The sequence below is a fragment of the Triturus cristatus genome, chromosome 5_1 (genome assembly GCF_964204655.1).
Source record: "Triturus cristatus chromosome 5_1, aTriCri1.1, whole genome shotgun sequence".
NCBI classification, from domain to species: domain Eukaryota; kingdom Metazoa; phylum Chordata; class Amphibia; order Caudata; family Salamandridae; genus Triturus; species Triturus cristatus.
Genome location: NC_140587.1, coordinates 926,722,209 through 926,746,307, shown reverse-complemented (window position 1 = coordinate 926,746,307; position 24,099 = coordinate 926,722,209). Strand labels below are relative to the sequence as shown.

The 24,099-nt window shown below is 44.7% G+C and overlaps 1 protein-coding gene across 2 annotated transcripts in view; it reads right to left on the bottom strand.

The window, feature by feature from the left end:
* Window positions 1–1,472: 1,472 nt before the first annotated feature.
* ANKH (ANKH inorganic pyrophosphate transport regulator) overlaps window positions 1,473–24,099 on the bottom strand; it is a 549,424-nt gene continuing 526,797 nt past the window's right edge. For both annotated transcript variants that reach the window (XM_085605963.1, XM_085605964.1), the window contains 2 exons: window positions 16,756–16,855; window positions 1,473–3,638 (listed from right to left, as the gene is read on the bottom strand). In XM_085605963.1, coding sequence (XP_085462089.1) covers window positions 3,522–3,638; window positions 16,756–16,855 — 217 coding nt within the window. In that variant the 3' untranslated portion in view covers window positions 1,473–3,521. The remainder of the gene's footprint in view (window positions 3,639–16,755; window positions 16,856–24,099) is intronic.

Below are 24,099 nucleotides of genomic sequence, written 5' to 3'. Positions count from 1 at the left end.
TAGGTTTCAGGGGCGTTATAGTTAGCTGGACTTTTCACTCATACAAAACCATTGAAATTCCCCCGTTATAGTTAGTTCAGCTAACTATAACTCGCGCGTCCGCAATGCACTGCTGATGACGACACATATTACATCACTCATGACATGGCCAGTGACATCACTCATGACATCACTCATGACATCATCCTTGTGATAGAGTGGCAGACCTCCTCTCCCCCTAATATAACCTTTGATACACACATTCAAAAATAGAAACTAAAATTTTCAAAACAATGGACATACCAATACCAGTTACAACAACCTATTCAGTAATTCTAAGATCCACATACACATCCACTCATTCACCAACAGTCCTATACAGTCACTCATACATGTACTCACTCATCATAAGTACTCCTATACATCCTGTTACACAACGCCACTCATCCATAGAGTTACTCACACACAGTCACTCATGCTAATAAAGAATCAAACATCCATTTACTTGCATATACAGTTATACACACACCACCACACTTACTTCTACAGAAACTTACACATACTTAGTCTTTTAAACAATCACTTATAGAAACACATACTTATTCATACAGGAACTCTTCCAATCTCTCACTCTCACATATACTACTTATATACACCAACCCATGCAGCCACTTATACACAAAGTGAGAGACTGATACAGATATTTACATATTTAAACATTACTCACTAAGCCTGTATTCACTAAGATACACTTAATCAGTCAGTTATACAATCAATTTTTCAAAAACAAATCATCCATTTAGACACTTATATACCCATTTATTCTTCCATCGACCTTGAGATATACATATATAAAACATATGTAATTTTCAGAGAAACACACATTCACTGGATGATGTCATCAGTGATGTCATCAGTGATGTCATTTGATATGTCATCAGTGATGTCATGAGTGATGTCACTGACCATGTCATGAGTGATGTAATATGTGACGTCATCAGCTGTGCATTGCGGGCGCGCGAGTTCTAGTTAGCTGAACTAACTATAACGGGGGAATTTCAATGGTTTTGTACGAGTGAAAAGTCCAGCTAACTATAACTCCCCTGAAACCTATGGTTTTTTCAGTGAATATATATATATATATATATATATATATATATATATATATATATATATATTCACACGTTTTCATTTGATCCATTAACCAAGACTTAAAGTGCTAGGAGAGGAGATTGGACTATTAAGAACGCTGTACTCCAAAATATTCAAATACTGGTTTTCTGATATATTAGGTACACCGCTGTCAAACTGATAATGCATATTTTACTCAACGGGCTTTAAGCTTCCCTTGTACTTAGCCCTACATTAAAATACACTTAATCATAAATGCTAAACAATTAGAAGTGAACAACTCCTTGCATCATATATAGCAAAGGAGCCATATATAAATAAGAATTAAATATTTCACTGAGAAAAAAAAATGCCCATCTCAATTTTCTTAACCACTGTTCATTATATTTGGTCATTATACAATATGCAATACATATAAATTTAAATCCATTTGTATCCATAAAATATCCTTTTCAAGTTTTTAATAACATTAATCTCACCCTTTCCAATCATATTACCAAGCATTCACACATTTGCTCAATATCATAGCCTAACACATTATATTTAAATAGAATACTTTTGTCCCCTCTACTTCTTGAAGTAGAATATTATGCTCTAAACCCACACAAATATTAAATATTTACAAATATTCGAAAAATACTGCTGCTTAAATACCTAGTCTCGTGTCATATGAAATAAAAGCATAATATAAAACGGCCTTTTTTTCTCCGTTCTGACCAGATACAATTTTCCTTTTATGCTTTACTATTTGTAGGTATGTGTTTTGGAGAATGCAACCTCATGGCAATGAAGCAGACCCTAGACGGGTCTTAACATGAGGACAAACACCAGATTTATATATTTATTTTTTGGCATTTGAATATTTGTGAGGATCCAAGGTGTTTTTATACCACACGCAATCTGTTTGAAGGAAAGGCGTCCACAAATAACTGGGGGGGGATCCACATTAAAACAATGTCAGTTTCCTATATGCTTTTCCCAAAAAGCAATGAACTCTCAAGATAAGAAACATAAATGACACTGTGACGTTTCACCTGACGGCATATTAAGTACAATTTTTCTTAACATAGAATCAGGACAAAATGGCAAGGGACATTACATGCACTAATACTGAAACAATATGGTTTCCAAGGCACACTGACACACTGGTACTGAAATGGTAACATTCTAAGAGATTGTATGGCACTTTTTCTTTTGCAGTGCAGACTAGTTAAACAATGAACATACACTTCAAACAACTTGACTGAAAAGATAAATATTGATTTGAGGGTAGGATGAATGTGGAATAAAAACCATGGAGCACATTTGGCTATTTTGAGTATTTTGCTAATTTTAAGACATACTGTTCATGACGAAAACACAAATATTTTCCCATTTTTAAAACAGTCGGCTTGTGAACTATGCAACCATGAGAAATAGGCGTGGTTCCAAGTTCAAAAGATCCCATTGGTTTTAAGTGTGGTATAAAAACACGCTACCATGGAACAGAGTAAGCATACTCGCGTAAGTGTATCTAACACATATATTTCCTGCCACTGACTTGTCGCTTCTCAGGGTGCTATTTTAACATTACCGGCATTTAGAAATGAGCCTTACCATGAGAAGCAGTGCCGAGGTACCCACATATGATCGCTACTGGAAACTAGCACATGCATCTAAAGAAAATGGTAATTATCTTGCATTATTGACCCATTCCGAATGCCATTATTGCTAGAGTCATTCCCATGAAAGTTGGTTATGGCGTTGTGCATTTCCTTTGCAAGTGCAACAGTTGCAGGGGTATCCCACACTCAACTTCCGCAGACAGAAAATGGTGGCTGGTTAGCCCGTCCTCACTAGGTCACCCACAAGCTTGTTGACTTTCAAGACCCAACTATAGCATCACGTGCTGTACGACAGTGTTCATCAACCTCTACGGTGAAGGTCAATACACTCCTCACCTTGGCATATTTGGGCTGAAATGACACAAAATACTTTGTTTCCAATGAAAGAGAAAAGGATGAACTTCCGGAGGCCGCGGTTGAGGTTTCAGTGAAGGAAACGGAAGAAGAAAAAACACACATGGAGGACGGCAGCGCAGCGAATGGCAGCAAAAATCCAACTAGTGCTTTGGTTGACACGCGTAGCGTAGATTGTCCAGTTGTGAAGGGTGCTGTGGGAAGTTTCCAGCAGATGTGACGTACCCATGTCTGCTGTGTTTGCATGGAATAAAAGAGGTTAATGCTTACTTAAAGCAAAGGCCATCAAGGCCCCTAAAATAAAGCATACCCAGTATGCTAAAGAAATTGTCTGAAACCTTGCAAAGTCAAGGGCTCTTGTAAAAAATAAAAAAAAGAGGAAAAACAATAGGACAAAATAAGAAACAATGTTAGAGTGTCCTTTTGATGCCACTGAAGAAGGATTTTTGGGACTCACTCTCCCTCTTCCCTCATCTCCACCATGTCAGTCATTTCTTCAGTTTGTGGCATGTCAGTCATCGCCGAGCCTTCCCCATCCACTGCCTGTTCGTTCTCATCTCGTTTCTTCTTCTAAGATGGAAAGGCAAAGAGATGCTGTAAGTATTTGAATTTGACAATTCGAAAACAGAGGAAACGTTGTTCAGCACAGCAGTTCTAAGCATGTCATGGGTGGGATTACAAAAAGGGCACTTGGAGCAAAGCGGGATATAGCACAGGTTTTGCACTACGAGGGGGAAAATTTATTAACACTGTGTGCCAGTGCAAAGTCACCAAAAGGGATACAAATTGGTGCAAAGTGCTGATTTGTTATCTACTTTCTAGTGCAAAACGTTTTAGCTTTAATGTTGCCTAAAAGTATCCCAAAATATATTTTGTGCTACTTTGTATTATTTTGCATCAGTAGTGTGTCCAAAGTTGGTACATGGCCACTCCCACAATACCGCCCATGGTTTTTGATGTAAGTCCTGTCTTCGAACAATTGTAGACAATCTTTACTTAAAAAAAAAGTATGCCTACTTGACGGAGGTGTTACCTCTCCAAGATTTTCAATCATCGCCTATGTGCTGCGCTGTACAGTACGTATACAATGTTTAAAAACATTTTAAAGTATATCTTAGCATAGTATTTTTCTACTGCTGGGTACTCTTCCAGTGCAAAAACCTAAGCCAGACATCAGACACACACATTTGCGCTATGGTGCAAAAATGTGTGCATGACGCTGAGCTGACTAAAAGAGCACCACCGCTGAGGAAGAGCAGCACCATATTTAAGTAGATATGGCACTGTCCTGCACTTTTCTCCAAGCTCAATGCTGTGAGCAATTGGTTGCTGTGCTGCATTGTTCTAGTTTATAGTAAATCTCCCTCCAACCCCCAGGTAATTTGGTACGCCAGAGAGAAGATTCCATAGTAATAGGACACCATTTGTACAATTCCTAGATATTTTTATGTGCTTCAGAAATATTGTGTGTTTAATTTTGAAAGAATTGTTGCCAGGGACATGCTAACTTTGTAGTGTGTGAAGTAGCCATGATAAGTCTGTAATTGTGTACATGTATGTAACCAGTGACATCTAAAGTCAATTATTCCCCGTTGTATGGGCAAGGATTCCCTTAGCGTGAGCCCCGCAAATATGTTAGCATTCAAACAAAAGTTGCACACATTCTTCGATTACAACCTTTTGCTAATCATTTCTTGCTAACTGCCGGAGGCTATTTTGTGGTGAAAATGGTAACACAAGAGTACTTTCCCGAGACCAGCCCTTAAGTTCTTTTTCAGCCCTTTTCATTCCTTCACCTTCGCTGGTATCTCCCCCCCTCATTCTGCTCTCTTCTGTCTAGATTGTCTTCCCCACTCTTCATGCTACCTGCTTAACTTCTCAGCCTAGTCACTGTTTAGTCCACTCACCTTGCCTCCCTCCCTTTTCTCTCATCCAGGCTGTGTTCCACTCTTCCTTACATTTTCCACCTTAGCCATTTTCGTCTGTTTTCCTAAACTCTTCACTTCCGGTTTCTTTCCTACGCTTCAGTTCCACTTCCTCCATCTTCACTTTTCCTTGTCTTGTTTTATTTTTCTCAGCCCTGGTACTGTGTGCTCTCCACTCACGCTTAAAAGACATAGGGGCATATGTACAAGAACTTAACGCCGCCGTAGCATACATTTTTTGACATTATGGGGGCTTTTTAAATCGCCATATTTAAAAGTTGCCGCTAACTGCAGTTAGCTTCACTTTTCCGGCGTAAATGTGACTTTTTAAGATCCCCACTTCTGTTAGCGGGACTTAACGAAAATGAGATGCAAGGTGGGCGTTCCCGTGCAAAAACTGCCGCTAACCCTTCTTTGCGATATTTACAATAAAATTCCCATACGACCATAACGCACCAAAACTGCTGCTAAGTCCAGTCCAGTCCACTCAAAATCGGTGCAAAGACTTGTGCCTCATTTCAGAGGTTTTGGTGCAGGACAGCGCTGCAAGGAATGTTGCTGCGCTGCCCTGCGACAAAACAAAAGGGCAGGAATGCGCCCTATCAATAAGATAGGGCGCATTCCTGGGCCCCATTCATTAAAAATGTTGCATCGCTGCAACAAAACAGCGTTGCAACACTTTTTACTGCGCCCTCCTTGCGACACCATGGATGCGCCCTATTCAATGTATGCTCTCCGTTTTGCAATCAATTACAGATATTTCTGGAATCCTGACGTAACTGGCAGCACTAAAGTCATGCATTGCAACAGTTGTTTTGCAAGCATGACGCAACTCCAGCAATGCATGGGGCCAACCTATACATATGGCACTGAGTCACCTATACGCCTGCCATGAGGCAGGCGTAAGGTTTTGATGCAGTGGTGTCCTAGAATTGTCACGGTGAGATCTGAGAGGCTTCACTGCACCAATCCTACAAGCATTGTTGCGTTGGAACGCTCACCCTGCCTACATCATACCAGACGCAGGTATAATGTGGCATAGGGTTTCACAAGGTGACGAATATGCCTAGGTGCGTCACTTTGAAATATGGCGCAACATGGTGCAAGATCCAAGCTGCAAGTACGTCAAGAAAATGACGCATCTGTGGTGTTAAACTGCCAGAAGGGGCTCAGGGATTTAGCCCCCTGTCTTTTTCCGCTACGATGGTGCACAGTGGCTGCCATGCACCAACCCTGGCACCCTTGCACCATGGTGCAAGGGTGACTGTCTTCATAGTACATTGATGTTGTGGCTCCTTCTCTACTCGAGAAGTCTGCAGGTGTGTCTGGACTAGTGGAGGGCAGGAGTGAACCAGTTAGCCTTCTTGGAGTGTTGTTTGCCTGGTCATTTCTTGAGGGGTGCCAGGGTGTCAGCGCAGTTGGAGATCCATCGGTGGATGTTGCGCACTGTGGTGTTGGAGTCTGTAAGCTTTGGCGGAGTGGTGGTGCTGAGGGAGTTAACCAGAAGTTCTTCAGTGGCCTTGATCCCGCTGTAATGGGGGGGGGCAAAAATGGTGGTGGTGTACGGTGGACGTGGTGAAGGCGTTGATGTATACAATGATGGTCGGTCCGGGAGAGTTCTGTGGTGTGGCTGTAGTTGAAGTTCCCACTGGCGGAAAAGAGGGGCTCGAGCATGTGTCCGGCTATGTGGGTTGCAGCGGTGACTAGCTGCTTGAGTCCGATGTTGGCGAGGTTAACCATGAGAGGGGTGGTGTTCTGGTCACTGGGGTTGTCCAATTGGAACTTGAGGTCTCCGAGCAGGATGTAGTCCGTGGATGGGAGAGCCTGGGGTGCGATGAGGTCTACAATGGCATCGGTGAATGGGGGTTCATGGCCCAGGGGGCCTTTAGACGAGGCTGCCATGGATGGTGGTGTTGGGGTTGGTCCGGATCTGGAAGTGGAGTTGTTCCATGGTCGCCCCTGGCTCATTAAAGTGCGTGGTCAGTTGGAGTGTGCTTTTGTAGACGATGGCAAAGCCTCTTCCTGTACGGTTGGGGTGGTCCTTGCAGGTGATTTTGTAGCTGCCGGGGATTGCGATGTCTTGTCCGGAGCAGAGGTTGGTCCAGGTTAATGTGAAGAAGGCGATGTCTGAAGATGTGGCGTAGAGAAGGTCCTAGATTTCTGTGGCGTATTTGTGGAGGGACCGCATGTTGAGGATGATGCAGTTGAGCCCGTCGGGTGCGCTGTTGGCCGGCAGAGCGCCAAGATGCGCTGGTGTGCTGATGTGGCAGGAAGTGCATTTGCAGTTTCGGCAGGTGCAGGGTGCAAGGGTATAATTTGGTGACACTAGATGGCAGACAGTGTGGCGTCCATGGTTGAGGGCGACGAGGGTGCTGGCATAACGGTGGAGTGTCTGAGAGGCAGGGTCCCTAGTGCTGGGCGCGGTACAGAGGCGGACGGATGCAAACAGGTTTGCCTTTGGCCCACCAATGGCACACCCGCTGCGCATGGCCATAGAGTGTCTGCCTTTAGGTAGTGCTGCAGAGGGGCTGGACAGCTGGGAGGCAGGAAATGTGGGAAAGGACACTGGAGGGGGCGGGATGAGGGAGATCGCAGCAGCAACGAGGGAAAGGATATGGAAAAAGGTACTGCAAAAAAACACTGGAAAAACAAAGCCAAACAAAGCAAATATAAAAAAAGATAAAGGTAGAAAAACAATGGAAAAGAGCAGTAAGATGAACTGGAACAGCAGAAAAGAGGGACAGGAGGTCAATCAAGCTGGAGAGCAGTGACGCTCAACCACTGGACCACCAGGGATGAGGCGCAGGCAGGAGCCTGCGGGTGGAGGAGCAACTCGAACATCTTGCCGCTGGGTCAGTGGAACCAGCAGCAGCAGATGGGAACAGCAGCAGCAGCAGCAACCATAAAGCACAGCTCTGCAGGAAGAGGGAGACCACTAAGGGTGAGTCGCCTGTAAACCCAAAAACTAACAGGGGGCAAGGAAAAGCAGCACCACCCAGTTGCCTTCTGCGATCTAACAATGGCGACCAGATTCCGTGTTCCCCAGTTCCTTAGCAAGTAAAGGCATTTCAAGCTGCATACCCAAGGGCCTGGGCCAGAAATGGCCCCTGTGTCCCTGGCACCCTCTGCCACCAATGGCCGATCTCAGTGACTTGAGCCAGTTAGTGGAGTCATTCACCAGTCCTGTGCGGTGCCTCGGTGAAGTAGGTCTGCCGCAGAGCAGGGATTGCTCAGGGCACGATGTGCATCACCCACAAGCGCTAGGCCTGGACCAACTCGCCCCCTGGGCCTAATCCCCTACGTGTCCTACCTTCTCCTCACCTGGCCATTGACACCGGGGCTCAAACTCTCTCCAAAGCAGGAGCCTCAGCCAGGTGGGTTTTCACAATCCTGGGTACAGTAGTCGCTGCCAAGTCCACTGGGGAACCTCCCGATGCAGGTAATGCAACAGGGCCCCCTCAGACGTGAAGTTGCAGCACTCCCACAACACAAGTTTGACGCAGCTCAGGGGCCTCACCCTCCATAGCATCCGGCCTGCACAACATCCTCCAGCCTGTGATGCAGAGAGGCGCTGCCCACCATTGGTAATCTCCTCCCTACACCCCGGTGTAGTGGTGGCGCCTGGTATGTGATGCAGACCTCCCTATGTTGGTGCACAGGAGCGCCTCTACAGTTCCCAGCTCCAAGGTGCACCAGGTGGTGTTCTCACACAGGTCAGCAACGTGTCTCTATGCGACCTGCCAGATTTCACCACCAGGTAAGGGCAATCGCCAAACACCTCAGTGTCTACCGCCATGGCCCAGCAACTCCACAGCTCCTCTGCCTCCCACTCCGGGTCACAGACTCAGAACCAGCAAGGCCTCTGGGCCCTGGGGACTGTACCCACTTTTAAGGTTTTGGCTGCATCGTGTTGCAAGGAGGGCGCTATGAAAAGTGATGCATCACTCTTTTTTACCAGCGATGCACCTCGTTTCATAACTGTAGCCCTGAATCTGAATTTCCTCTTCCACTGGGACTCTGGCAGGTTATACTGATTGTTGGGGGGTTTGAGGGGTTGTTGATCTGTTCTGCACTTGGCTATGGCTGCTCCATTCTGCATTCCATTGGTTTTATTTCCTATTTTTCATTGGAGGTGGACTTATTGGCTATTTTTACTCTAGGCAAAAAAAGTCAGGGCTGACTAAAATGAGGTTTTTTTGCCACTAATGGGCCTTTCGTCACTTTTCTCTCGCTAACATCAAAATTTGTATCACCTTGACGCTAGTGTTAGTGGCAGTTTTCACCGCGGCTAGCTGTTACTATCACCATGTAGCGACATATTCTAAATACATCGCTAACAGGGCGATAGTTTTGGTGCTAGGCCGCGTTAAGAAAACTGCCGCTAACTAATGCTCACACTAGTTAGCGGCAGTTCTTGTACATATACCCCATAGTTTCTTCTTTTGAACTCATCTCCATTTTCTCACAAGCCTGTATTTTTCTTTTAACTTTGCTCTGCTCTTTTCCACACTTTTCCCCCATACCTCCATCTTACGTACATGCACTAGCCAGGGGCTTTCAAAACTGTGTCACTCTAGTTGACATGCACTCATGCAATGCACACAAAACTTCACTAGAATACATATACAAATCCAAGTGCATTAATCTCAACATTAGGATTCTGGGCTCACAATTAGCACCGTAACTTTAGGTGAATGAGCCAGCAGACTTTCATTCACCTGACATAGTTAAAGAGGTCTTGTCATACCATAAACACTATACTGCCCCACCATGCTACACGTGTGCACCTGCGACACCACCGTGCTACATGTGTGCACCTGTGAGAGGGACAGTAGTCCACTTGGTGTGATCCTCTAGGTCCACGACAGGTTCACGACCTTCGTAAGTCAAGCACAGATCTAGGCCTTCATGCACAGGCTACATTAGCATGAGTATGGTGACTGAATCTGAAAACCATGATACCAGACACTTGCAGTGGGGCATGCATGTGATATTGCCATCCTAACAGGTACAATTACAAGCTAAAGCCCAGCTGGTCCGCCACTGCCACTGACAGATGAAACAGCACATGACACACTCTTTAAAGTTTAGTCTTTGCTGTCAAGTTATGACTACAATAAACATGTGTGGAAAAAAACTTCAACAGATTTTTGCAGTTGAAAATTGGTTCCCAAATTCCTGAAGTAGCAAAGTTGTATTTTCCATTTCTAGGCACTGGAAAATTTGTGTCCAGGGGCATACTGGCCTTAAACTAAATCTGGCTCAGTACTTGCGAGTTATCTAAGGCACCCCTACTGGTTCAGGCGCCTTCAATAAAGTGTTCTTTATTAGCTTATTTAAAGGAGAAATGCCCTTTTCCATTCCATGTTACAGCACACCTTTATGGCTGTGTTATATACGACACCAAAGAGCTGTTTATTGGTGCCTAACCAGCACCTTTGGTGCTCGTTTAGCCTCACTCAATGTCTCCCTTACCCAGGGTACATTACCGCGGGTTTTATAAAGTGGCCAAGTCACACCTTTCAGAAAAGGCTAACTCCTGGTTATAATACCCTATCACATTTTGGATATTGGATGGTATCTCTCATTGAATGGTGTAAACCTCACTCTTATATCACCTTTACTCTCTAAGGCATTTGATATGATTAACCACTATTTAGCCCTGAAAATTCAGCTCAGAGTGCCAACAAATGTGACATACAGGGCCCACTTTAGTGGTGTTGGCGCCAGGTGCGACAATCATTTTTGGCGCCCCCACATTCAATGACCGCCTCCTCGTATTCTCTCACAACCACCGGAAAAAGTACCTCTCATCTCTCCAGTCATAAGCTATTGCTAAAAACCTGAGGTCAGTGCCCTCTTATACAGGTCAGCGCCCAGTGCAGCCGCAAAAGTCGATCTGCCCTAAAGCCAGCCCTGGTGACAGATATGGATGTGTTTCCTTTGTGAATTGCTGCCTGCCATTCAGGGAAAAAGACTGAGGCAACCAACTCACCTGACAACGAACACTTTGCCAGATAGTCCTTTAAAATCTGCTGATTAGTGTCACATGCTGAGGACCTCAGTACGAGTCCTGCGGTAATTGCAGTGGGGCTGGTACCAGGAGCTTTCTTGTCCCATTGAAGTTACACTATCCTCTGTGGGTCGTGAGATTTTCAACAAGACACGTCGGCTGAAAGCAGCCGAAATGTCTGGTTGAAACTTGAAAAACTGAGAATTAGAGGCAGAATTGGGTGTGGTAGTCCTGATTTCTCAGGTAGGTTTGCATTTCTGAGAGTACCCTTAGGGTACAGTGTTCTTACTCCCCTTGAATTACTGACGCCCTTGCAGGGGCAGCTCCTCCATTTGAGCTTGCGTCGCCCCACAAGCCTCAGAACTGAAAAATAAAACAGTAATAAAGTTCATTTATCACAGTTTTTTTTAGCAGCCTGTCTTGAGCTTAGTGTCAGGACTGGGTGGGGCCAGCGCTGCAAAGTGGCAGGAGCAGGGAGCTATGCACTATAAAATAAATGGGTCTCTTTGGCCGGCCATCTTGGGATGGCCAGCCAGACACGTGCAATTTAAAGTTCTCTAACCCAGCTGTCTTAGACAAAGATTGGATAGTGCTTTGAGAGCTTCTGTAAGGAGTGAAGACACCAGAGGGAGGCAGAGGTCGCGCTGCAAGATACAAGGTGTCTATTTTATTATACATTTTTTTGTTCCCCCCAACCACCTCCCTCGGTACAAGCCAGCCGCCGCTGCACCCTTGGCATTGGTAATTCAGAGGAGGTGAATATGTTCCGGGTCATTTGTAATGAGGCTCACGGTGGTGTCCTGTGGCCAAACGACCTGCAACCTTTTATTGAAATTTTTAGTGAATGAGCCCTATATTCAAGAAAAGAAGAACACTAGAGAGGAAGCTATATACAGTCAAGCACAGATTGAAGAGTTCCAGAAAACATTAAACCAGGGCCTTAGGCAAGCATTTAGTAACAAAGAAAAAGCAGAAGTGGGGACCTCCATTGTAGTATAGTGTTGCTGCAAATAGCAACTGTTACCGGGTGGGCTACAGAAGGTGGGTAATTGGATGCTGCTAAAGCCAGTTGTCGGCCATTTGTTTCTAATCTCTATGGTGTGAGAGACTAGCTTACCGCTCCTGTATAACCTTAAATTCTGCAGCCATTGTCACATACAGAATGACAATGGCCCGTCATGGCCTATTGCTCCTAACAGTTGATAATAGTTAGTGCCTGTTGTGAGGGGCCAGTCTCTGTTTAAGAGGTGACTGACTATGAGGCAAGGGCTGCTGGTTAGGCACCAATAAACAGCTCTTTGGTGTCGTATATAACACAGCCATAAAGGAAGTCCCTCACAGGACAGAGGAGAATAATCCTTCTATTGCGCAGCTGTAACCAGCTGTAGATGTAACATTGTCAAAGAGACATAAATGTTTATCCTGAGTCAATGAGATTTTAGTGAAGAAAAAACATTCACTTTTTGTGCAAACAGCAACCAAACCCTGCATGGTGCTAGGCCCGGATGACTAATACTACTCAGAGAGGTATTAGTAACTGCTAGTAGCCGCCTGGACACCGTAGGGCATACTTACAATGAAATGGCTCAGCATAGTGCTACAAGCTATTTTGCTGCGCTGGGCTGCATCATTTAAAAATTACAGGGGTGAGACGTATTTACAAGAATACGGTGCACCCCTGTGCAGCTCTGTGCTGGTGCTAAAACAGCATCCATGCAACAATGCAGGCACCATTGTACCATGGTGCAAGGGTGTCTGCGTTGCAGGGATGATTATTGTTGTACAGGAAGGGATACATTCCTGCACAAATAAAATCATTAAAGGCGTTTTGCTCCTTCTATGTGTGCTGCAGAATGCAGCACACATAGACAGAGCAGAGCGCAAAATGAGGAGAAATAAAAGTATTTCTCCTCGTTGCGCCACCTTAACGCCGCCCCTGGAAAGGCATTCCTTTTTGGCACTGCATCAGATTTACGAATCCTTGTAAATGTGGGGGCAGTGTCAAAAACCCATGTGTGTTGCGTGAGAACACCCACAGCAACACCCATGGCACGCCCCTTTGACGCAGAGTAGTGTGTGAAAAAGGGCCTGTTAGAAATGTGATTTCTGGTTGGGTAAGGATTGCGCCAGGCAGAAACCACCACTCTAGTCAGGGCAAGGGAGTTACACACTGACGATGACCCCTGCTCACCCCCTGGGTAGCTTGGCAAGAGCAGTCAGGCTTATCTCAGAGGCAATGTGTAAAGTATTTGCACAACACACACACACAGCAGCAACACACTAGGCACACTACAAAAGGAACTCCACACAAGGTTATATAAAAATAGCCTTTGTATTGTCACAAACACATTAGAAACATAATCACACATTTACAATGCGCCAACTGGCACTGGCAATATTCACAGGGTATTATATACAGGACCAGGCCAATCGGGCCACGGTTAGAATCATCAGAAATAGGTAATAATTATAAAACACAACCAGTAACCACTGGTACCATAATGACCTAAGCATTATCATATTAGCATAAACCCACATTAGGCCCAAACCTCATCAGCATAAACACATTATGCAATGACCTCATAAGCATAACCGCATTACGCTAATCTGTGCTTCCCCAAAACATCATAGCATGACATTAGGCATTAGCATAAACACGTTATGCCACACTCATGGTGCAGGAATCCCATTTGGCAATAATCAGATCAGGCATAAACACATTACACCATCCTTGTAGCGCCTTGCGCCCTACCCATCACCAAAACGGACCCCAGGCCAACTGGCCTCTCACAGGGGGTCCCAATGCCCTCTATCCACAATGTCAGGGTTCGGCTGCCGATGCAGCAACATCAACAGTGCGCAATGGTGCAGGCCTAAACGCTGCAGCTGCCCACTAATTGCTGGGCAGCTGTGAAACTCTCTGTAGGCATGGGCACTCCGGGTGCCCTCTAAACAAATATGCCCAATCGTTGCAGCCGCCTGCTCTCTCGCAGGGCAGCTGGGAATAAACAAAGTAAAGGGGCCCCCAAAAGCAAAGTGCATCCTGAAGCCCCTATCTGGGGCTCTTTAAACAAAACATGCCCCCTCATTGCCGTGACCCGCTATGGCGGCGCCACTGAGGACACTGGCCCCAGCACTGTGGAAGAGCAAACAATAAATATGCCCCTCGTTGGAGCAGCCCACTGTCAGGCGGGGCCGCTCAGAAGATAGGCACCGCCACTTGTGCCTCAATCCCGCCTCCCCCCAGCCATCTCCACTCACCGGGCTCTCTCAGCTGGGGGGAAGTCTCCTCTCTCTCTCTCGCCGGCTCTTCTCTCTGGCGCTGGCTCTTCTCTCTGTGCCCGGTCCCCCTGGGACCGGGACTTCATGTAGAGCTGCGAGGCTCCGGACGACGAACCCGCCTCCCTTCCTCCGAGACGAGGTAGGCGGTGTGGGTTGCCGCTGGCCTTCCTCTCCTTCCCTCGGCACCGGGGCTCCCAACAGCTCACGGGAGCCCCGCGCGGGCTGGCAGGCCTCCTCCTCACTTCCGGCTCTGCGCGGCAGGCCCGCCCTCAGTCAGGCTCGTCCTGCCGGACTTCCGGGTCGCATTTAGCAGTGGCCCGGCGATACCTTTCGGCGGCGTCTCCTCTGCGGCGGCAATACGGGGTAGGCTCCCATCATTTAAAATAATCACACAGCGGGGTGGGCACCCGCAACCCACTCGTCAGCGGGGTGGGCACCCGCCAAATTACCTAGGACGCGGGGTGGGCACCCGCAAGTTAATCATCACCGGGGGAATCCCTATGTCAGGATTCCCTCTAAAAGAGCGGAAGCTCAGCGCTGCAAAGCCCACACGCTCCTATTCAGGTTAAGGAAAATACAGCGCTCACAAGGCACTAGAAGCATGAGCCCTTCCTCAAAAAGCAGAAGTCCAAGCAAAATGTTCTGCTAGGTCCAGGGGCATAGCTGGGCCCAGGGAGGGCGGCACACAGGGCCCTCCAGCAGGAAGGTAAGCTCCCATGGCTGTTCCTCCTGGGCCCCAGCAGCAGCAAGCCTCCAAGTCAGGAACAGCACAAGAACCCAGAACTGTACAATTTCATGGGTCACATTTATACCACAAAACCTCTTTGTCTGTAGTGCAGGGCAAGGGGATCCAGATGCAACTGGTTGAGGGGGGATTTGGAGCACTTTGTTTTCCAAGCTCCTCTTCCCCTTTGTCAGGTGGGGGCTCGTCATCAGACACACAACCGGGGGCAGAGCCAGCATTCACTAGGGCAGGCACCATCCTATTCAGAGTCAGGGGATTAGCCCTCCCACTACTCCCAGCACAGATGTCCCATTCAGCCTAGCGCTGACTCACCCTGACCCTCCTGGAGCCACACACACCTCCCACCACCTGTCACTCACAAGCCAGACATGCAATTCACATCAGGTAGGCAGACACATAGCACACAGAAATGCCAACTTCTAAAAGTGGCATTTCTCCCATAGTCATAATAAATCTGCGCACACCATTGCGCAGCATTTATTCTCACCATTTCATACATACTAAACTCGACCACTCTGCTCCTCTCATACCATGAATTACCACTGACACACACTGATCAGGGAGTCCCCAATGCATTCCTAGGGGAGGGAAGGCCAACCTCACCACACGTACACAGAGAGCGCACACACTTTATACTGGACCACAGTGCTAAAGTGCCCGGAGGCCTAAAACCACCAACACCAGGTTACAGAAAAGGCAAAAAGTTTAGGGGTGAACCTGCCAAAAAGGGCCAAGTCCAACAGGGCCATATTTACAAGGCCGTGTAAAGAAACGCAAAGTGTCTCTGCATGGCCATGTAAATATGGGCCAGGATACTGTGCCACAGGAGCGTAAAAAAAGTGTAAATATGCCACAGTGCCTTAGTCGATCGATGGTACTTCAGTGCCGTCAAGATCACTTGATTAGAAATCAGTAACTAATCAGATTTGGACAACCTCTGGAGAGCTGTGCCCGTTACACACTAGGCGCACAATTCCCTGTTTTCTGGTTGCCTTGTATAAAGTTCCAAACCAGAATGCCCTAAGGCATTTGAGTTTCTCCTTATCCTCCACTACTTTATCTTCTGTCTTTAACTGCAATCTCTGTGATACGACAATGCACCTGCCTCGCAGTCATGAGGCTTGCCAGTAGCTTCCCGGGTTATTTCCCCTCATCCATCATTACTTCTATGGAGTGAGCTTAGCTGTGCGGCTCTGCATCATCTTTGTTGTTCCCCTAAGTATGTTACCAGAACATTTTGGCCTAAGTCTATACCTTCTATCTACCCAAGGACAGGAGATGTCTGAGGCAAGCAAACTGGCAGAAGACTGTCAATTATTTGCTTAGACACACTGAAGACATCTGTCTTCTAATTAAGTCACGTCACCGAGCTGACGCATGATCAGTGATTTTACCACCATTTACCAGTAAACAATACCTGTCTTTGCAATGTCGAAGAATCATTTACATCCTTATTAGCATCATTCTAGGGGTTCCTGATGCCTTACACAAATATCTATAGATCGTTTCAGATACTGGTGCTTCATCAATCTGTTTTCTCATAATACGTTTACTTTGTTTCAAAATATTTATTTCTTTTTTTATTAAGCAACTTGATAAACAAGTACAAATGATTAAAAAACCTAAAGAGAACAGAAGGAATATTAAAGCCAAATGAAGAACTGCAACCATTATTAACAACATGAAATTAGAAAGAAAGTTTGCGGGGTATTGTTTTCTTACCTGTTTCCGATATACATAAAAAGCTGCTATTGCGACCATCGTGGATTCTCCTACGAAGCCAGCTAGAAGGGACCCTACTCCTAGAGTGGCTCCATGGACACTGTTAAAAATACAATTCAATATTCAGCATGGTGAGCATAGTCTTTTTAGTTTCTTCAGTTATTTATATAGTCAGGCTAAAAGAGGAATTGTAATTTCCTCACAATTCTTTTGTACATTTAAACATTTTGCTTATAGAAGTGTATGTGGATTAAACGTCTAAATCAGATTATCCATACCTGCAAATGCTCAGAATCCCCCATTATACATTCAAGGAATTGTATAGATTACAAACTTAACATACCCCACTCTCTTTATCTGATGGCACAACCTTTGGTTAGTGTGTAGCACATTTGAGTCTCCATCATCCCATTCTCTTTTTCCAGGTTGGCCAACCTATAATTTTACTGTTGTCACTTTACTTTACAGAGGCGTCACTAAAGAAATCCCTCTGAAAGGGTCTTAAAGCCACCCTCAGACATGCCATGAGCATCAACATTTCAATTAGAGTTCAGATAACATCACAGTTTGGGATTCTATTCTGATTTTCATACCCTCTAAAAATGAGGATTTAAATTTCCCATGAAGAGATTTCCTTAACGAGGGCTTATTGAGAGCAAAGTCTTTCCTAAATGATTGTCAGAGCAATTGCATGTAACTTTGGTGGATGACAGGGGAAGTTTATTGAAAGTTACATATTAGTACATATTAGTACTGTAAATGTAAGGGATGATCTTAGTTATTAAGGATCCAAATTACAAAACTACTACTAGCAGTACTATAGGCGTACTCTCGTACATACTCTTACATGCGTTTGTGAATCAGGCCCGTAATATTTAACGCACTACTATTAAAAATATACAAAGAGGACGCAGTCCTTTCCATTTGTATTAACTGTATATGAATATACACTGGCTATTCCCATTTTAGTCCCATTTTAGTTATTTTGGGGCCAAGTCACAAAGGCATGTAAATACCTCTTTACATGCTCCAAGATTACTTTGTGAATATGTCTGTACATGTTCTAGTTTCCAGATGTCTTGGTCTTCATTCTTAAGTGTACCACTTGCTTAGTTTCATTTGTGTATGGGATCTGTCCTGCATGAGTCTACTTTCATACTAAAATCACTTCTAATGATCACTGAAGCAGCTTTATGCTATTTCGAATTTTGTATTAAGCAATTGAAGAATATTGGCTTCCTCATTATTTTATAAATATTTCCAGTCCACAAATTCCAGCTTTTACCTTTTATATCATCCATCTTTCTTTGTTCAGCTAGAAATCGCATTTATTCACAATTATTGTCATAAAGGAAGTGGCCTGCTGTATGGCTCAGAACTGTAGATTTAACAAGTATTGGCAAAGCCGATATGTCTGGCATTGGCTGCTAGTTTTATGGCTTTGCCAGTGCTTGTTTTGTTTTGAGACTGTCTGAAAGTAAAAATATTTTTGGGTCTCAAAAAGCACACATAGTCATAAAAGTCACTGGCACTGAATGTAACTACCATGGATCTGGATGTGTTCCTTGTGAAAGAAGAGAATGCTGTCACTCATAAGTAAGTTAGCCAGTGGCACTGGCTGACTTACTGCTTCTTGCTGTAGTGGATGGAAGACAAAATGTGAATGACAAAACAACGGACCAATGAAGGAAGCGTGATAGCAGAAAGCCACTACAAGCAAACACATCATATATAGTTTCAGTACAATCGATAGGTATTGGCTAACATCAGACCTAAAAATGAGGCTTCTCCTTCTTTCATATATTTAATTTTTACCTCATTAGGTTTATTTGGTTTGTTGTGAGAGTGACTCTGAGCTTCCCCAGGTTTTACTTGCGGCTTGTTGGCTGGTTATTTATCTATTTTATGTGGAGAAGTCTAAAGGAAGGTAGGTGAAGTTCAAATTAGGTGTGGCACCTACATTTAATCTTGCTAACCATTTGGTATATGTGCACTGGGATCAGATGTGGTTTTACTGAAATAACATATTCAGACAACAGTATGCTGGGCCCGTGGTCAGGATTCACCTCAATTCGGCCCTGTTTCCTCTACCACAGGTAGGCAGTGGGGCTGCAGTTTACGTTTTCCCAGTGCCACCACCACTGTTAAGTGCAGCACAGCACAGGCATCTTATCATCACCACTCAAACTCCTGCAAGGGATTACTTAAGACTGTCAACCACCACACCATGCTCAAAATTGTAATTGTAATTGGATTTATTTAGCACTTGCTACCCCTGATGAGGCGTTGAAATGCGTTACAGAGCACATTACTCCAAACCCCAAGGTTAGTGGTTAATCTAGTGGTTATTGTTGGTTATTGTGATTAATCATGCACTCTCAAGAAAAATTGCACGCGTTTAATCCAGTTACTTTGTGATAAATTAATACCATTTAGGTATAGCCATTAGTGGGGGCTATGTGGTTTCAGGCGAATGGTTGGTGAGAAAGATCGGCTGGTGCAGATTAGGTAATGTTAGATTATGGGGAGAGGATTTTATAGAGGAGAGGTTGTGATCTATGAAAAGAGGTATCAGCCAAATGCAGAATTTTCAATAAGAAGGATTCAGGCAGGCAGGCATGAGACGGACAGGAGGCGATTCTCAGAAATAGACATTATACAGAGAATGGCAGGTAAGAAGAGTGGCACTCTGAAGAAAGGAGAGGAGTCAAATGTGTCTCTGAGAACCTAGTGGCCACAGTTCTGATCCTCACTTCTTCACTAAGTCAAATTGTGACCATTACATTGGGTACCATCTGATATTTAAGGATGCACGAACTGCGGCAGAATGTGCTTTGTAAGAATCAAGTTTTTGGGCTGGAAGAGACCAGAATCCATCAGGAGACATGAACCCGTGGTGCCGCAGGTTGTACCGTGACTATTACCACGGCCGGTTTCTACTGCATCTGTGGTCTCCATACCATTAAGATAGCCATGTGGCAGACCCTTCTAGCATTGTGGTAATCTGGTGCTTACGTGAGGGCAAAGTGCAAGGAAAGAAACCTAAAGGAAGCAAAGGAATGGAGATACACTGACCGAAAGCGGAGGACTGCTATGCACCTAAAGAGTGTTGAGTGTGTAACCCCCGCTCTCCAGCAATTTATTGGGAGAGAATGGAGTGACATATTTTAAGGTGGTTAGTCCTAAAGCAATTATATCCGAAAACACCCGCCAACCTCCACCGGGAGGCGGAAGTGGGCGGTGTTAAGAAGGTTGGAAGCTGAGGCGTCACAACCGTCCTTTCCAGTGAAATTTATCAGCTGGTTTAGGTGAGCTACAGAAAAAAGACTGTTGCACATCCAGTGACCTATTCAGGGTTTGAATGCTGACACCATTACAATTAATAATTTTAAAAAAGGGACAAAAAGAAATCTACCAACTCAGAAGTATGTTATAGATGAACAGTCATGAAGTTATTATTTTGCAGGAGTTATTCAGAATTTGCTTCTTACGCCAGCTTATCAGGAGATCAAGAGTTTGGGGGTGTGGTTGGAGCAGGACCTCACCTTTAAGACTCACGCTAAAAAGACCGCAGGCGTGTGTTTTGGTCTGCTCCGCTCAGCCAGGAAGATTCTACCTCTCCTCCCTGTGGTCTCTAGGAGGTTACTTGTTCAGGGGCTTATCATCTCCCGGCTGGACTTTAGTAATGTGCTGTTTCTGGGGGCCCCAGAGTCCACCTTAAACAAATTACAGCAGGTGCAGAACGCGGCCGCGAGGCTCCTGATGGATCTCCCCAGGCGTCAGTCTGCTCGACCTGCGCTGAAGGCGTTGCACTGGCTTCCCGTTAGGGAGAGGGTGAAATTTAAGGCACTCTGCATGGCCTATAAAATCTTGCAGGGGAAAGGCCCTCCCATCCTACGGGATATGGTGCAACCCTACAAAGCCTCTCGTTCCCTTCGATCGGACCATCAACACCTGCTGCAGGTCACGAGAGTAAGGAAGGCAAGATCTGGGGGCAGAAGATTCTCCTTCAATGTGGCCACTCTGTGGAACTCCCTTCCACTTTATCTACGCTTGGAATCAAGTTTCCTGCGTTTCCGCAAGCTGTTAAAAACTTACTTGTTTCCTGCCTAACTCCTAGTGCCTTATGTTATGACGTCTCTTTCTGGATGAGCGCGGGGATGCCCAAGGGTAACCAGGCGCGTTATAAAACTCATTAATAATAATAATAATAATAATAATAATAATAATAATAATAATTATCAAGTTCTTATATTTGCAGCATCTATTAACAGAGTGAAATTTCGAGGGCTTTCAGAGCCGAATGTTTAGTATTTGTGTAGTGATATGTGTAAGAATATATCTTGTAAATACTTTTTTTTAAAAACAAGGGCGTAGCTTCGGGGGTGGGGGTGTTTCACACCCCATAAAAATGTATTTTCTGGTAAATAGTTGGGTACAGGTGCTTTCAGTATGGTATGAGAAGAATTATTTCACTACATTATGCCATTTTTCAATTTTTCAGAAGTACCATATAATTTAGTAGTACTTGAAAAGAACACATGCAAAACCCACTTATATTGAATTCAATCAGAATATTTATTTAAACTAAATTTATAGAATAATCAGGCTGTCAACAATAAAACAGTGACATGTGAAATATGTGCTCAGTGACTGTGATAAAGTGAATGCAATATATACAAGTGCAGGTAAAATATATACAGGTATTCACAGTAGATAGAACTCTTTGATCATAGAGGGGGTCAGTACAAGTCTAATCGATATCTCCAGATGTGTGCAAAGGTACACTACGTTCGAAAGCCAGGAGATTCAATGATACTGAGCCAGCAGGTTACGCCAACGTTTCGACCCTGAAGACAGCTTAATTCTTAGGTGTCATGGCGGGTCTTCCTCAAGGCTATGGAAAGGATGTGGACAGCCTAGAAATAAAAGGATTGTATTAGGGCATGTGTTCCAAGTGTGGTGTGAGATATTACGTGTCACCATCAAGGTGAACCACTCACCAAAGTCTGGGGTCTGACTTAGCCAGGGGAGCTCTTCTTCTTGGGTCTAAAATGGACATCGGAAAGTTAGTCTATCCATTCATCATGCTCTCATGGTGATCGTCATGTGATACACAATTTGGTCTTACCTGATGCGAATCAGGGACCGGAATATTCCTTGTACGAATTAAGTTGGAAGACTGGGAACTCAGTTATTCATTTCTTTACTGATTTATAACAGCGTGCTGATTCTGAAATGGAGCGATGTGCATAGTTATTCATCTGCGGTGGAATCATTACACATACTGGTGGTCTAGAGTTTAATCAGGACACATCCCATAGTGCAGGCTTAATCGCCGATCCTAATAATGTCCGCTTCAAAACCAAATAAAATGGTGGGCTCAGAGAAAAGTAGCGCTCAATTTGATCCCATAAAAGGACATCCAATATCCGATCTTAGTGAGCGGTTCAATTAAATTAAAACTGAGCGCTCGTCCTAGTGGTTAAACCATCTGCTTCAAAGGTCAATTATATTTGCACACGAGCTTGTCTGCCGATATGCGTCATGTATATTCTAAACCATATCAAATACAAGTAGCGCTCAATTAATCCTGTAAAGGACATCCAATACCCGTTAAACGATTCAATCACATTTAAAATTATTTAAAAAATATTGCTCTCCCTAGTAGCTAAAATGTCTGCTTCAAGGGTCAACCTATTGTATTTACATACGTGTTTGTCTGGGCCTGCCGTGTCAGGCCGACTCAACTACTTTCACATCCTCCGCTGCGACAGTCTTGAGTGTGACCGTTGTTTGCGGGGTATTTACAGTAGAATGACGTGGCTACACGTAAGGCGTGCTCACGTGTACAACGGAGCCGCCGTTGGATGCAACAGTAAAGGGCCATCTGATGTAAGCCTCGAAATACTCGCAGAAGTAATATTACAGGTGTAACAGTTTTCAAGAATAAATGTAAACACACGGTGCAACTCCTGAATTGCGACATTACTAATTATTATGAGCTACACGTTGCATGTATTAACATAACTTATTGTGCTTCAGTAGGGAGCCATGATGCTAAATAGCGGGTCATTAAGATTGATTACACAGATGAATTTCATACAGTTGACCGTCCCATATTACAATAATGGTACATGTATCCATTGAAAGACTAGACATGTGGTGTAAACATTAGACAGTAGAGGGCTATGATGCTACGTGGCAGGTCATTGTGATTGGTTGCCAGATTGAAAAGGTGGAGAAATACATCTGATGTAGACCTTGAAATGCTTGCAGAGGTAATATTGAATGTGTAACAGTTCGCAAGAATAAATGTAAACACATGGTGTATAACCCGAATTGCGACATTACTACTTATTATGAGTTACATTATGACATTACTATAGCCTTATAGCCCGCCGTAGCGGGCTATACCAGCTGTTAATGGCCCGCTGCAGCGTTAAAGGCCCGAGCCGAAGGCGAGGGACTTTAACAACAGCAGCGGGCCATTAACAGCGGTATAGCCCTGCTACGAAGGGCTATAAGGCTATTAGAACATTCTGCCACTAGAGGGCAGAATGTTCTACCAAAACAAAGCCCTTCAGGGAGCGCGAGGGGATTCAAATCCCCTCAGGCTCCCTGAAGTCTTTGTTCACAGCCAGAGCTGTGAACAAAGACAAATTGGAATGTTGGTGCTCCGGGCTTATACCGGCCAGTATTAGCCCGGAGCGCTCCATTGTCTTCAATGGAGCTGCCAACGTTCCAATGTTCTAATACTTATTAGAACATTGGAACGTTGGCAGCTCCATTGAAGACAATGGAGTGCTCCGGGCTAATACTGGCTGGTATAAGCCCGGAGCTCCAACATTCCAATGATTGTCTTTGTTCACAGCTCTGGCTGTGAACAAAGACTTCAGGGAGCCTGAGGGGATTTCAATCCCCTCGCGCTCCCTGAAGGGCTTTGTTTTGGTAGAACATTCTGCCCTCTAGTGGCAGAATGTTCTAATAGCCTTATAGCCCTTCGTAGCAGGGCTATACCGCTGTTAATGTCCCGCTGCTGTTGTTAAAGTCCCTCGCCTTCGGCTCGGGCCTTTAACGCTGCAGCGGGCCATTAACAGCCGGTATAGCCCGCTACGGCGGGCTATAAGGCTATATTATGTGTTACACGTTGCATGTATTAACAGAACTTATTGTGCTTCGGTGGGAAGCCATGATGCTACATACCAAGTCATTAAGAATGATTACACAGATGAAATTACTTCATATAGTCAACGGTCCCGTACTACAATAATGGTACATGTGTCCATTAAAAGACTAGACATGTTGTGTAAACATTGAAGTGTGCTAATAAATTAAAAGGAT